The 16,561-nt window shown below is 35.3% G+C and overlaps 1 protein-coding gene across 3 annotated transcripts in view; it reads left to right on the top strand.

The window, feature by feature from the left end:
- The window catches only part of FSTL5 (follistatin like 5), a gene marked incomplete at both ends in the record, with an annotated part of 620,821 nt that overhangs the window by 568,685 nt on the left and 35,575 nt on the right, over positions 1–16,561 (top strand). For all 3 annotated transcript variants that reach the window (XM_082653501.1, XM_082653500.1, XM_082653499.1), the window contains 2 exons: positions 6,673–6,780; positions 10,890–11,014. In XM_082653501.1, the coding sequence (XP_082509627.1) occupies positions 6,673–6,780; positions 10,890–11,014 (233 nt within the window). The remainder of the gene's footprint in view (positions 1–6,672; positions 6,781–10,889; positions 11,015–16,561) is intronic.

Genomic DNA, 16,561 nt, shown 5'->3' with positions numbered 1-16,561 from the left:
GAAGAAAAAAAGAGAATAAAGTTATTAAAATAAAAAATATATTAAAAATTAAAAAATTGAAAATAATTAAAAAAAGAAAAAAAAGGAGAAAGAAAGAAAGAAGAAAGCAACCAAACCAAAAAACAAATCCACCAATGAAAACACACGCTAAAAACTGTACTAAGAAAAAAAAGGACAGACCGTATCCTAGGACAGATGGTAAAAGCAAAGCTATAGTGACAAAATCATACAAAGAAGCATAGACATACACACTCACAAAAAGAGAAAAAGGAAAAAAAAAATATATATATATATAAAGAAGAGAGCAGCCAAATCAATAAACGAATCTACCAATGATAATAACCTCTAAATTCTAAACTAAGGGTGAGTGCCGGTTGGCACCGATCCTCTGTGCGGGAAATCTCTCCGCTTTGCCCTCCGCACCCTTGTGGCTGCGCTCTCTTCCGCAGCTCCGAAGCTTCCCCCCTCTGCCACCTGCAGTCCCCGCCCGCGAAGGGGCTCCTAGTGTGTAGAAACCTTTCCTCCTTCACGGCTCCCTCCTAGAGGTGCAGGTCCCATCCCTATTTTTTGTCTCTGTTTTTTCCTTTTGCCCTACCCAGTTATGTGGGGAGTTTGTTGCCTTTTGGGAGGTCTGAGGTCTTCTGCCAGCGTTCAGTAGGTGTTCTGCAGGATTTGTTCCACATATAGATGTATTTCTGATGTATTTGTGGGGAGGAAGGTGATTTCCACGTCTTACTCCTCAGCCATCTTGAAGGTCTCTAATACTGATAAATTTATATCACACTAGGTATGTTGGGATTATGAGGGAGTTAAAATTTATAGATCTACAAAGAAAAAAAGAACTCATACTGTAAGTAAATTGTATCCTTATTCAGTGTTTGAAACAATATTTTAAAATATTAAAGAAAAAAATATCAGTATCTTTATAAAGCTACAACAGATAAAAACTTTTTGTTATTACATTATGTAGTATATTTTACACATTTTTACAAAGGAATAGGATAAGAAGATAATTCATCATGATAATATAACACTGAAAATGGTACTTACATGGGAAGATAAGAAATATGATTCTAGGATCTGAATATTTAGACTACTATTAATTACAATAACAAAATGTTAAGTTATTTGAAAGATACTTCTGAATATGTCCATAAATCAATAAATCTTTGGAAGAAGGATTGTGGCCTAATTATCTGAATATCAGATAATTAATTATCTGAATATCAGATAATATCAGGCCAAGCAAAGGCTACTGTGTACAGAAAATTACAGTGTTTATGGGATGGAGAGAAGTTTCCAAACTATAGTATCAGAAAATTTTATTTAAACAAAGTCTCACAGAAGCATTCAATAGATCAAAAGTGAGCCCCTTTGTTCTATTATGGGGCAGTTCAAAGCACCTGCTGTGAATAAGGCTCATTTCTGTAAGCTTCTCAAGGCAAAGTTTGAAAACAATTTTTCTAGCAAAATAATATTGGTAGTCAAATGCAAATCATACTAAGTACTAATTGAGCATTCTATGCACATAAGGTAATTTTGAGGTGAAAGATAAGCATATGTGCAATGCTTTTTCCCAATCATACATTCTTGAACATTACATATTGATTTACATCGTTTTTCTTGATAAATGCTCGATGGCTGCAGAAACAAAAAATATTTACGCTAATGGTCTCCAAACGAAGTGTATGCAACACAAGGGCAATGAAAGATGACTAGTTGTGAGAAGGGAATCCCAAGACATTGTTTATTTTTATTTTTATCTTAAAAAATCATATTACATTTTATGAATATTTAACATATGGACCAAAGTTGGAGACCTGAATTTATCTGTATATTGGATGGTGGGTATGAAGTTATCTTGAGGGAGAGTGTGAATTTTATAGTCTGTAGGGATGGACATTGGTACCCTTAGTCTTTTGTTTACTTTTATCTATATAAATATCAATAGTGCACATGTCAACAAAACAACTGTCAAGAAGATTAAAATAATAATTTGTATTTGTAAAATATTTAGAGAAAAATTTTGTTCATAACAAGCCTAGTGCAGAGTGTAGTTGTCTTTGTTATATAAAGTAATAATCATGATCTTAATTATAGTGCCTTTTGTCATGTTGTTCAATTTTGCAATTTGCTTTTCCCAGTGAAGTAGATGTAGGTGCTCATTAATTATATATCGAATACTACAATTTACAAGGTACTGTTCTAAGTGCATAAGTGATACCGTTGAGCTAAACAAACACAAAAGGCCTGCCTTCTTGGAGCCTAGAGCCCACTGGATAGAGACAAACAACAAAAAATAAGAATACTAAAAATGACACGTAAATTCTACGATACGGAAAGTGGTCAGTGCCACTGGAAAAGGTAAAATGGCAGAGCAGACCAGGTGGGACTGGGAAAGTGAAAGATGAAGGGCAGGCTGGGTGCACTATTAAATAGAGTGGCCATGCTGGCCTCACCCACAAGGTGAGTTCTCAGCAAAGGTGTCCAAGAAGTAGACACTGGGTTATCCGGGGAAGGCGGTTGGTTCTGGGGAAAAGCCTCCAAAAAGTAGAAGTGTGATCGGCATGTTGGATGAACAGCAAGGAAGCCAGAGCATCTGGATTGGAGCCATCGGGGGGAGCCTGGAAGGTGAAGGATCTGAGAAAGAAGACCAGGTGCGACAGGTCATTATAAGGGCTTTTGGCTTTTACTCTGAGGGAACTGAGAAGACATTGTGTTTTGAGCAAATTGGTGCCATGATCTGCCTAATGCTCACTCTGTCGAGAAAGTGGACGAGTAGAAAGTTGAAGGGTGGAAACCAGGAGATGGGGTTGGAGGTGATAGAGGCCCCTATGTGGTCTAAGCAGGGCAGGAGCTGCAAAGGGCTCAGCGTTTGGAAGGCAGGTCCAGCTGGGGCGTGAGGATGGGAAGTAGAGGAGAAAGAGGACCATTAAGGATAATAGACTCTATACTGTCTTTTTCAAAAATAAGATCTGTTTTATAACACAGGCTTACAGGCTTACTTGTGGCACGAATTTCTTGTGTGTGTCAAATATAGTGCCTTTCTCTTTTTCAGAAGCTAATGGTCTAAATTGAACGTTTAGAGTAATTTCCAAAGTAGACCAGCAGATATTTTATAAAAGTCAACACCTGTAATTTATCCCTTTCAAACATTGGCCATTTATGTAGGAAAATTTCTGTTTTTTGACTGAAAACTGGGTTATGGAAAGATGATCCTGAATACGGTTGTTTGCACATATTTTTGTCATTGTTGTATGATTTCCTGGCTGAAAACCATGTCAACATTTCCTCCGTAAAACGTTTTGTATCTGCACACTTGAGAACTTGTAAATAGATTTTTCCTTTCAAATTGAGAAGTTGTTTTGAAAATTGATATTTTCTTCCTTTAAAAACGTATCTTCACTTATTTGAAGGAATTTAATTGTGAACTGCCTTCTGACACCTCCTGAAATATATTCTCATAACTTAACTTTAAAAAATACACTACCATGTGTCAAATTGATAGCCAGTGGGAACCTGCAGTGTAGCACAGGGAGCTCAGCTCAGTGCTCTGTGATGACCTAGCGGGGTGGGATGGGAGGGGTGGAAGGGAGATGCAGAGGGAGGGGATATAGGTATACATATAGCTGATTCACTCTTTTGTACAGCATAAACTAACACAACATTGTAAAGCAAATATATCCCAATTTAAAAATAATAAGATAAATAAAAAATTGTCTCCTGCCATTTATAAAAGAAAATGTTTATACTTTAAGGCTCAATTAAAGCCTCACTTCATCTTCTCCCCCATCCTGCTCTGTACTTCTTCCTCTGAGCTTCCAAGGCATTTGGCCCTTATTTTTATTTTGTCACATGCATCAAGTTATTTTAAATTCTTCTTTCACCCTCTCACCTATAAACTCTTCCAGGACAGAGACTGTGATTATTAAAGTAAATAACCTCTTCTAGTTTCTTCATTTGCTAAATAAGGGCATTACATCTCTAAAACACTATAATGCTGTCATGAAAATACTCTAGTTCAGTTAGTTTTTCTAATAGTAGGAGCAGTGGTATTTCCATCATGTTTAGCATTCATCAGGCATACCTGAGCACTTTATATTTACTACCTCATCCAGTATTTACAACGACCCTCTGAAGTAGGTGTTATTACTGTCTCCATTTTATTATAGAGGAAACTGAGCCACAGAAAGCGTTAGTAAGTTCCCAAGTTATTATTATTATTTAAATTTAAGTGAAGACACTAAGATTTGAAGTCAGCTTCAGAATACATGCTCATAAGCATGGTGTATACTGCCTCTCAGTGATTCTCCCCTGGGATTGTACTGCTTATACAAATGATACTGCATATACTTGGGTCCCGTGGGTTTCTCTTCACCCTCCAAAAGAAAAAAACCCCAAAGAATGTTTCTTATCTATGAAGCATAAATAATAGGGCAGCATATCCAAACATTGTCAGGAATGAAACTGTCCACTAGGAGGAATGGTCTTTCATAGGTAGGGAGGTTCCCACTTTGGGAAAGAACTCAGACCCAGATCCCAGGCTTGCTGTTCACTGGCTGGATGACTGCCGGTAAGATAAGTGTCTCAGTTTTCTTATCACGTCTTATGGGGACATTAACAGAACCTATGGATCGTGGTATGTCCTTACAAGATAATAGTTATGAAGGGCCAAGTGGAAAGAAAAGAAATTTATGAGAGCTGGCAAACTGAAAATTTTTATTCAAATTGTTCCCTACTTTATAAAGTTATCTAAGGATCTTTGCTATTTTTATAACCATATCCTAACAATTGATTAACAATGAGGTCTTTTTGTTATTGCTGCTTCTGTTGCCTATTGAATTATTTTATCTTTAACTTTTTAAATGCCTAAAGATTATTCCATTTTAAGTTTCATGCAAAATAGGCTATTATAATCCTACATAGATCAGGTTTAACATATAAAGGGAAAAATTTGAAAAATCAAAGGAATCTTACTGCCTTGTTATTAGTGTAATGATTAATGATGGCTCTTTTGCTATATACCCGTTGAAATTATTGATCAGTACATGAAGAATCGAAATGAAACGTCTGGCATTCACTTGAGTACGATTCACCAAATACCAGACCAGCTATTCCTCAAGCAATAGAACTGTATAGTTATCCCAAATAGCATCAAGTCTCGGGATAGTTATTCTAGGTTTGTGCCGCAGTTCAAGACTATCGTGGAGAATTCAGTCTCCTTTCATGTTTCTCCTGCTAAATTCTCAAAGTGGTGGCTTTTCCTTCTTAAGCTTATTGTTTCATGACCTCAAAATGGCTTTAGAAATTGAGGCTTAATATCCTCATCTGACAGCATTCAAAGCAGGAAGAAGGAGAAAGTGTGGTGCATGGAGGTCTCCTCCTGCTATTGTCTCTTTTGATGGAAATGCTTCACTCTCAGAAATCATTCATCACCTTAATCTTCACAATGTGTAAACTAGGATATGCCATGTGACTACCCCTCACCTCTAGGGAGTCGGGGAAATTTCACCCTTGTCAAAGGGGAATAAGATTAGTCATTGGCTTAAATCTCTGCTGGTCCTCAGGTGGGCTACCTTCCCTTAGAACATCACTGCACACCTGAACCCAAAATGTTATCGTGGCTCTGTTAGCCAGAGAGAAAGGGGTGAGGACACTAATACAGAAATGCTTAAATAGGTCTTTTCAGAAATCCAGTAATTAATTCTAATCCAAGAATATTGAGAATTTTAAATAGATAAAATACAGGGCAAGATTTCAGAAAAGAAATACTTTAGTAAGACTAAATTGCCAAAGTGTTAGTTAAAATATGAATCTCTATATATTCAACTACAACTTTTAATCCACTGAGAAGAGAATTACATTATAAACTAGGACTTGGGAAATTCTCTAAGGATATTCAATAGAGCTTGGAAAGAAACGTTTTCAATATTGGATAAAGGTTGTTTTACTGAAAACAATTTGTTCTATGTTATTAAATTAGAAAATGTGTAACTATTAATATTGCAGGAAATTACTTCTAAAAGGTATTAGTTTATGACATAAATAGCTTGGAATTAAGGTGAGTGAAATAACTTTCTGGCAGCAATGCGTGTTTTGGAAGTTTTGTTTTCAGTAAATGCTAGATATTATAAATATTAGCAGGAAAGTACATTTACCATGTCAAGTACGATACAGAAAATTGCTGCTTCTTTTTCTGTGGCTTTAGACTTCTCATTAAGGAAACTAAATTAGGTAATCTGTTATTAGAGTTACAACCATGTATCAGATTGTTGGCATGTTAGCATTATAAATGGTCAAGTCCCATAACCAGCAGTGGGATAGAAAAATCTAATAGTATAAATATAGTTCTTACCTGTACTCAACAGTTGATTAAAATGCACATATTAATCATTTATATCTTGAGTTTCTAAATAGCTTCTCCATTATTTGCATAGGTAATGAATTTGCATAGGTAATGAATGAATGTAAGACTGTATAAAATTGTGCAAAAATATATTTGAGTAAAGTATTATATTTCCAAATTAATCAAATAAAGGTTTAGAAAATTAGATAATTGGCAACATACATTTTTAATCTGACATCTAAACTCTTGGATTTTTCTATAATTTTTGGCCTAGTTTTAAACTAATATTTCGGCCTGAAAACTTTTTCAACTTCTATCTATTACAGGCAGTAAGCACAGACCCCATCCCTGTTAAATTACACTACGACAAATCACATGATCAAGTCTGGGTGCTAAGCTGGGGTACCATGGAAAAGACTTCTCCAACACTACAGGTAAGTACATTTCAGTGTATTTGAGAAAATAATGATCTTTAAACCTTTCAATATCTAATTGGACACATAACCATTTAACGATGATATTCTTCCACCTAGATCTTCACAGTAAGGGAAAAAAATGTTGATTCTCAAGTACCTTTTTGCTTGGAAAATATTTTAGTTCAGACGTTCCAAACATTAGATTTACATGCAAAAAGAATAACCTAAAGCTGAAGCTATTAAGAAAAAAATATTATGATTTACGTTTCCTACCTCCCTCGAATTTTCATGAGAATTTTCTTGTTTCCATCTGTTTTAAATGGGGCCTGGAGGGTGGGTCCTGTGAGATAGAGACCAGGAGAGTTAGACAGAGTCTCAAAGCAGGTCCCCAGTGTTCTCCAAACACATAGTACTTTACTATCTGAGTGCAGGTTCACTTCTAATTGGGAATATGTACTGTCATTTTTGTGAAATTTGCTTATGTTTTGAAATTGTTTACATGAGAAATTGACAGATAGAGGTATATATACATATATACACATTTTGACAGTGACTATCTGTAGAGTTGATGAGAAACTTCCCACACATTGTCCAGCCATCTAAAAACAGGTTCTTTTTCTCTGAATGTCTAATAAAAATTATGCTAATAAGATTTAGTGAATTTTTAAAATACTTGGTGGGTGGAAGTGAAAGGTTAGTTTCACAACTGAAAATATAAAATAAAATGTAAGGACTGAGAATTACTCTTAAAATACGACATACAACAAGACTTATTTACATGAAGAGAGTGTGTGTGTATTTATGTATGTATAAGACGGATAGATGATAAATAGGTGATAGATAGATAGATATATAGATCATAGATGATAGACAGACTGACAGGAAACACAGGGTCTCTGGATCAGAGAACAGACTGTTTCTTACCCATGCAGCCTGTTAGTATTTATTCTCTGGCCCCAACCCCTATGGGGTGATGTGGTGAGAGGCTAGTGTCACCCTTCATGACCAGCACAGTCCTACTGCAGGAGGAGCCTGGAATCATGTGTCTCTAAGTTATTTTAGGCTGCTGGCACCTCAACCCACCGTCTCATGTGAGAGAGAAGAGATTATTAGTCTGGAAAGCATGCAAATCTTCTCCAGGGAGAGGAGAGGAAGGTCAGTACCCTGGCACCTCAGTAATTGGCTCAGAGGAATTAAGTCTCTAAATCTCTCAGGAGAAATACTCTGTTTCTAGCTTCCAAAGGCATTTTTGCTGCACGATCATCCTTTAACCAAGGTGGCGTGCTTTTTGCTCAGAAAGACTTGACTCTGCGGAAACGTCAAGATATTTATGGATAATCGTCTCCCAACAGGATTACCAGAAAATATCTTCGAGAGAAATGGGATTTGAGATTTGTTTGAAAGGGGAACAGATTTTCCTCTGGAGAAATTGAACTGAAACCAAAAACATGGTCAAGCTCTCATTTTTGCTAGAGTGTCCCTGTGCCATGATGGTGAAAGATTAGACTGGAAAGAGAGATTGACGCCAGGTCTTGAGGGCTAGGAAGTAACTTTTTAGCCCTAATGTGTTATATCTTATAATGGGACCCTCTCACCCTTGAAGGTGCAAAACATTTTATCAAGGATCTGAAAGCCCTCCTTTGTGTTTTCCTGTTGAGTATAATTAAATCTGTACATCTTTGTTGATTATGAAAGCAATATGTTTTATTTTCTGTGACATTTATAATTAATTAATACCCATAAACTGTCATAATTTTAGGTATTTAAGACAGTGATTTTCCATCTAGTGTTCTCAGATGAAGTCTGAATATTTATCATAGTATGTTTTTCTTTTTAAAGAGCACTTATGTCTTATGAAAGCTTAAGAAATTCTGTAAAAATCTAAAACTCATTAGTCTGTCATCTGCACAGTTTTGGAACCTGTATGTAATGTCTTGTAAACGCACAACAATTAGAAAAGAAAATATCCCCAGGAAACAACTTGGAATAAAGTCCTTGCGTTCTTCCATTGGCCAGGAAGTAGGACCCAGCCAGATGGGGTGACGGTGGGAGGTGGTAGCTCTGGGTTTGCAGCAGGCATCACATAAAGACAGGCCAGCAGCAGGATGCTGTTAGAAATGAGTTCAGAATTGTTGCAAGATTGGGCTTATTGATTGAGGTACATCACAGATCAATCTGTGTCCTTCAGTGAGCTCAGTCCTGAACCTGGCAATTCACCACTCCCTGCTCAATTCCAGCAACGAGAAGGACCTCAACCCATCAAAGTCCAGACTGAGGGGAACTGGGGAAGTGGCTTTGTATTTTTTACAACCTAGGACGGTGCCAAGCGCAGAAGAGAGGTCCAGTTAATCTGCCTTCAGTGGCGTGAAATATTTTTGCGTCATTAAGTTTGGGATGCAATACACACATTACAGTGTTGTTTAAGTGTTACCTGGCCCATAGCAAGCTCTCAGTAAGTATTATTATTGCTGCTGTCAGTCTAAGTATTATTACTAATTTCAAATACACGTACATGCAGCTTGAGAATTATGTACCTCTATACAATCTAAAGGGAAGAAAATTTGGGGAGTTCCATTGTTATTACCCCTGTTGAGTTTTATTAAAGTCTTATAGGCATAATTATGAATGGCTAAAATCCAGTGAGGACTTTCTCACTGTTACTCATTAATAAAATAGGTAGAGTACGTTTAAAGCGTTATCACATACTTTGGTTCTCTCTTCCTCTGGGCACATGGTGGGGGGGGCTTCTTTTGGTTGGGTGAGGCCATATGATTAGTTTTGGCAAAAGAGGTCTTTCATAAATGGAAACATTCAAGGTAGTTAGCTGCTCTTTCCGCATGGAAATCAGAATTAAAAATGCTAAAAACAATAGATATCCTACCAAAGCCCTCTAGGAAAGTAAGAGGTATGAAACAAAAGTCTTTATTATTAAAAAATAAAGAAGTAAGTAGTAAAGAAGTAAAGATTTGTTTCTGCTTTGTTTTGGTTTGTGACTATAACATGACTGAGCCTTTCTTGACTATTATAATAATTACTCTATTTTCTTGAACTTGGCAATTCCCAATGTAACTCAGTGAAATTATGCTCATTGCAATAAACAAAAATTAACTTTTTAGGGTAAAAAAAAATCTAAAACTAAAAATGCTATCTCCTTCTGTCCTAAAAACCAAAGGAAGACACTCAGTTTTGAGGGAAGATAGTCTATTTAACTCAGGCAGTCAAAAGTTTAAGAAGTTTGATTTGGTGCCCATATGTAGAAAGGATTTAAAAGGGGTAAAATAAAGGCAGGAAAATACTTTAAAAAGCTAACACAGAACAATGGTTGTGCAGCAGGGACAATAGGACAGCTGTGAAGGTATGAGAAATCAGAAATCAGAAGAAAGAACTGATAGATATCCCATGCAAAATGGGATATAAGGGATAAAAGAGCTTAAATGTAGTGTTCTTTTCTTTAATGAACTATGAAAATTTTAAAAACCAATTAATGACGAATAGTTAGAAGAGACCTCTTTGATTAAAACTTATTCAACTTTATCATTTTCAATTTATAAAATGGAAATTTTTAAAATATGTAAATCTATTCTAAGATTTCTAAGAGCAAAAATATTTCAAATGATATATTTTAGAGTTTTCTGTCCTATGTTTACAACTCTGTTGTATAGGAGGGAGAGGGTTTTTTTTTAATATATCATTTATTCCTCAATCAAGTTGTGAAGGATGGATGGAAGGACGGAAGGAAAGAAGGAAGGAAGGGGGAGAGAGAGGAAGAGAGGGAGGGCAGAAGGAAGAAAGAAAAGAAAGCCAGCATCTCATTTACGTCATGTGTACGCTTGCTTTCATATCTCTTATTATAGCAATAACATTTTTATAATGCAGGAGTTACCTATATGTATATTATTTTATCTTTTAGGCAGAAATTGTTCAAGAAAAAGATGTTTCCCATTTTTTTTCTTTTAGAAACTTTTACACTGAAAATAAGCAAACGCAGAATTGCAATTTGCTTAACAATGTACTAATTTTGGGGTTGAAAACAAAGAGCCTATGCAAACAACCGCCAGAGATTTATTTCATCTCTGATCCCATTAAGGGCCTGCACGGCCAAGATCTAAATGTGGTGCTGTGTTTAGGTGATAACCCTGGCCAGCGGGGACGCGCCACATCACACCATCCACACCCAGCCCGTGGGAAAGCAGTTCGACCGAGCGGACGACTTCTTCATCCCCACCGCCTCCCTCCTCATCACCCACGTGAGGTGAGTGCGCGGACGAGCATTGGCTTGTAGATTTCTCTCTAATCTTGGTAGAAAGCCACGGGAAATCACCAACAGAAAAATTCAGTTATACCACAGATACACACATAATTGTTCTGGAGCTCTGTCTCATCTGCTTGATGAACTTTTATTGAGCAACATTAGTGATGAATTTCCTGTCTTCTCTTCCCTTTTATGTGTAATTGAGAAGTGAATCTATAAAGGTATGCTTGCATTCTTAAATCAATCTACGGTTAATATTTTGGCAAATTGCTCTTAAGGTCTTCGGATTAGGCTTTTGCAAAATGTTCGAACTTGGCCTGAGTTCCTTTCAGAGAAGAGAGCCACTCACATCAACATCTATTCAACATGTTATAAGAACATTCTTGTATTGTTTTGCCCATATAGAAATGAATATAACATTGTATCAGGGCGTATAGTAAGTTGAAATGAAATGTGTGAGGTCTGCACTTTGAGAAAATGTGTGGGCGTGTTATATCTCTCTGTGTGTTCACAAGAGGTAAAAAACAATAACTCCTAATGACATCACTCTAAAGGTTCACAGAAGTGGTTTAAATACTTAACAGGGAGAGACTTTGGATATTTACAATTTCTAATACTATGTCTCTTGATACTTTATTTAAGTATTTAAAGTATTGCTTAGCAATGTTAGTGAATCTGAACCAAACAAATATTTTATTCTCTATTTCAAGGGGATTTGGATGGGAGGAAACTGCTTCAGATATGTTATATGAGCCATTATTTGGTTCTTGTGTATATTTGTTTCTCTTGAATTAACGTGAAAATTTTCTTGTCTAAAAGTTGGAGTTGTAAGAATTCTGAAAGAGTGAAAAATTCAACTTGTAAAAATAAAAACGGAAATTCATAAATTAGAATTGGGGCTCACAGTCAAGTTATGATATAGAAACTTCGGACAGCCAAGTATATGTTTTCAAAGAGTTTAATATATTTGTCAAGCAACTGATTATTATTTTCAGAATACCTATTATGTGCTCAGCAATGAAGTGATTAAAAATTATAATATACTGTCACAGTGTTTTTATGGAAAATAAGTAGAACTTATTGAAAATGAAGCATATTTGAAAAGTATTTGCATTTGCGTTAAAGTAATAATCTTTAGGTCTGAGTGCAAGAGTTAAGAGACTGAAGAAATCAGCAGAGAAACTGAAAATGGCCCCTCTTGAGGTGATATCTAAAAAATATATAATGTTCTTATACTTATCTGTTGAGGATAAAATTTTATTTAATTGACATTGAGTGATATGTTTAATAAATATTTTTGTTATTTTCAAGTTACTGATAAATTATTACTGGTAAATAATTTAATATGTAACATTTGCTTTTATTTATCTCATTCTCCTATTCCCTATTTACTGTATTTAATATACTGTTATCAACTTTGCTTATCTTTTTTTAACTGCACTGTTAACACAATTCTTTGGGTCAAAACTCCTGTATCTATGACACATACGGTTAATAGTGTACCATCTGGGGTATGTCTTTTCCCCTGTAACAAGTATATTGGATCATTAAGGTAAGTTCGCTACTAGAGGCAGGAGTTCAACTTTGTCTGGATGCAGTGAGTACCATGTGGGATTCTGGGCTTGTATGTATTGTATAATATGCTGTCAGAACATAACATCTCTTGAGGGTCGAAATGATTACTACAGAGCTGAAGTTGGAGATAATAATAATTAGAGGAACATGCAAATAATGTGAACACATATAAGGCAAAATTTTATTTCAGTTATTTCTATATATTGTGAGAAACACTGAAAAGTATGCTTGAGGATACTTTTAAATGTCTTCATTTCTTTTAGGGATATAGAGTCAAATGCATAGGTGTTTTGCCAATACTTGTCAGAATCCTCTATTAAGTTATAGCAATTCTACCAACATATAGAGTCCCATTTTAATGAATGTGAATGATCATCATAAATCCTATTTCACAGTAATTATCCCGACTGCTAAAGTGAAAAGTAAGAGTAAAAATTAGCACGCGTTTCCAAAACGAAACTGTTAAATGTGAAAAGTATTTTTAACATAATGGGGATCTTTTCCACATCAGGAAAACCTGAAGGATAGATATGGTCTTTTCTCTTACCAATTCATGGAACATTTTTTCCTACCTAAATGTGGCTTGTGTCCTGAGGTTGCTCTTTTTAAGAATTGTCTTTAACAGAATTTGAGACTGTTTTCTGACTGTTGTGTTGAGTGTATATTCCAGGCCAGGCAGAAGGTCTGACACATAATATGCATTTAGTTAATATTAGTTTTCTTCCTCTGACCCCTCATCACACTAATCTGCATTTCTCTCAGATTGCTACTCTCTCATTTCAAATAATTTATATCTCCTGTGTCTGAAAAACTTCTGGGCACGAGTCAGGATTTTATATCCTTAGTGCCTCAAAACTGGTAGGCACTTAATTCATGTTTCTCACAAGAATGGAAATAAAAAAGGAAGTGTTACACTCTTTCCTAAACCAGACTACATAGTATTGAGGGAAGAAGGTATTTCTTATGTACCTGATTTCTCAGCGTCTAACACAAGATCTGACAGGCCGCCAGCACGGCATCAAGCACACAGGAATGGTGTGTATGGAAGCAGTAAATAGGAAGAAGGTCTTACATCTCCCGTCAGACAGATCTCAGCCTGAATGCCCCAGCAGCACCATTTGCTGTTGGCAAATGTGACTTAAGTCAGCTTACTTCATTTCTTTCTAGGGACTGCAGTAACATAATGTTTGAAAATTAAGCTGCCCATAATAGTAGTGTCGAAACTACTCATAATCTACACTGGAGGAAGGGCTACCCTGCAATTAGCTACAGTTTTGCTAAAAGTTTTCTTTTTTCTCTGCTTGGTTTCTTTTTTTTTTTTTTTTTTCCTGTTATCTATAATTTTCAGGTTTGTTTAGTCTAATGTAAATCAAAACTGAAGAATTTAAGAGAAACAAAATTACTTCACATCTATACTAAAAGATAAACTTGTAGCTTAAAAAAACCAATCATTATTTGGATTTTATTTTTAAATCATTATTTTAAAATAATGTGAATCATTATTTCACTTTTTAAGACAGTTTGAAGTTCTCAGCACTGTAGAAATTCTTCAGAGCCTAATGTAGGTACCTTTCTGAGTGTCCTGAGAAATTTGAATTTCAGGAGATTAATTTTCACTTTAAAAATGCCTGAGAATGTTGGCCTGGTACCACCCATTCATTCAGCCCCTCAGCTGAATTCCATCCCATTCCACCTGACACAGTCCAGGCCACATACCATTATTTCTATTTTATACTGTAGCATAAGAGCTTATTAATGAAAATAACTTCTTTGGGTTTTATTGTTATTTACACATTCCTTCTCTTTAGACAACAGAAGATTACCTGAGCCCTAGGCTGAGCTCAGCCAGACACACCAATGCAACCTAAGTTTGGTCTAAATCAAAATGGTCTCTAAAGTGTTGAGCTCTGGCTAATGAACCGAGCTGGCGTCCTTGTCTCTTTCTTGAATATGAACGCTTGCCCAGAGATGGTGCACAAAAACTCGAGACCAGCATGCAACCATTCTTTAAGCCTGGTGTCTATTAGCTCCAACTGTGAATCCAGGTTAGTTTAAACTAAACTTCCTGGAAGATGAGAGAGGGTATATTACACTCCTGTCTCCCCCATAGTTCCTGAGCTTCTGAAAGGGACTGATTAATACTTACTGACTCAGAGTTCATTTTTAAAAGGTTATTAAAACTCCATATTAGATATTTTTAATATATCTGAGTGTGAGTTGGCTAATCCACCCCCTAAATATTTAGAGAAAATATAAATTACTTGAAATTTAGTTAATAACACAAATGGTTTTCTGATGCTTATTGAAATACATTGATTTAAATCACTGTACAATTATATGCCTTATTGCTTTTAAGTAAGAATAAAACATTTTATATCTTACGTTTTTTTAACTAAAATAAGTCATTGAATATGTAATAACTGATGCACTTTTCACGTTAATAACTCGTGCATCCAGTTAACTGGCAATGTATCCTAAACGGACATTTTTCAGACTGGCAGTTAAGAGAAAATTTTCTTGAAAAAATCTTAAATTTCAACAAGTCATTAATGAACCATGAATCATAGTTCTAAAGTTGAAGAGATTATGCATTACAAAAGGAGTGTTTTATAATGACCTGAGAAATATTAATTTCTTATATGAAGAATTTTAATTTATAATTTTATCTTCTTCTGTGTACAAAAATATCCAGATAGGTAAGATTAAAAGAGACTATTAAAAATAAAAATGCATGTGTAATTCTCAGAAGAGTCAATGATATCTATTTAATGTCATAGAAATTGAAATAATTCATTATCTTTTTAATCAGAAGTGCTCTACAAATGTAAAGCAACATGTTTCATTATTTTACTCATAATTTGAATCCAAAGAATTAAGTTATTATATCATTACATGTACATAGATATATTTGAATAATATTATAGTTCTACTACTCTTAAAATTTTTATGATATGGCCAGTGCATGGAATTTAATGGGTTTTGTTAACAATTTTTTAATTAGCCAGAAATTAAAAAATAATTTAAAAATAAGTTTATTTTTTTCAGAAAAATGGTTGTGTTACAATGGTTGGGTTAAAGATCAAATCTCAAAAAGAACGGACATTTACCAATTGATTGTGTTTTATTTTTGGCACCATTTTGAAGAGAGAAAAATTTAAATGTCAGTTTCTTGTAATATACGTAAAGATTACAACTTTCTGTGCAGGTGCTACTAGAATTTGCCTATAAGAAGTGGAAAACAATAGGTTTGGCAGTAATTTTTCATGTTACCATATTTCTTTTTAATTTTTGTATGAAGATTGGAGCGGTGAGGAAAATCGACAGAATAGGAAGAGAAACATGGGTAGCAGGTAGTCAAGCAATGAGTGAAGAAACAATTCCACTGGATCTCCCTCGAAAAATCTTAGATAATTCTCCCACAAGTGGTTTATTTTTGGTAGTAGGGGGGCTGAAAGCGAGAACTAGAAGGAGGCAATGTGGTTCAGAGCAGGGAAATTTGGCAAAGCTTAGTGCAAGACACTAAGAAGGCCACGAAGTAATGCTACAACAAATCCAAAAGTTAGCAGAAGTTTTTCTTAGAGGTTTCGAGTTGTCATGAATAAAAATAGCTGAAAGGAAAGAAAAAATATTACCGTCAAGATATTTTTACCTAAATACAAGGGCATAGCTAACATTTGGACTAGTTAGGGCTATAAATAGAAATTCCTTAAAATTTTCACTGACTAGAACAATACCTTTGATACAATTGAAAACAGGTGTCAGTTGATGTAAAAAGATATATTTACAGTCTGACCCTCGTAGCATCTGTAAATCACACCTCTCCCATCTCTTGCCCACTTTCAAATTGGAGTGCAACTGGAGTTTAATCTCATCCAGTTCAAGCAGGTCAGTGTAAATTGGCACAGAGGATGCTTATAGTAAATACAAGAAGGCAATCATTTCTGATTTACTACCTACCCCAGGACTAGTTCT

This window comes from Grampus griseus, assembly GCF_964374135.1.
Source record: "Grampus griseus genome assembly, chromosome: 4".
NCBI lineage: Eukaryota > Metazoa > Chordata > Mammalia > Artiodactyla > Delphinidae > Grampus > Grampus griseus.
The sequence above is the reverse complement of the archived record's forward strand: the minus strand, read 5'-3'. Positions and strand labels throughout refer to the sequence as shown.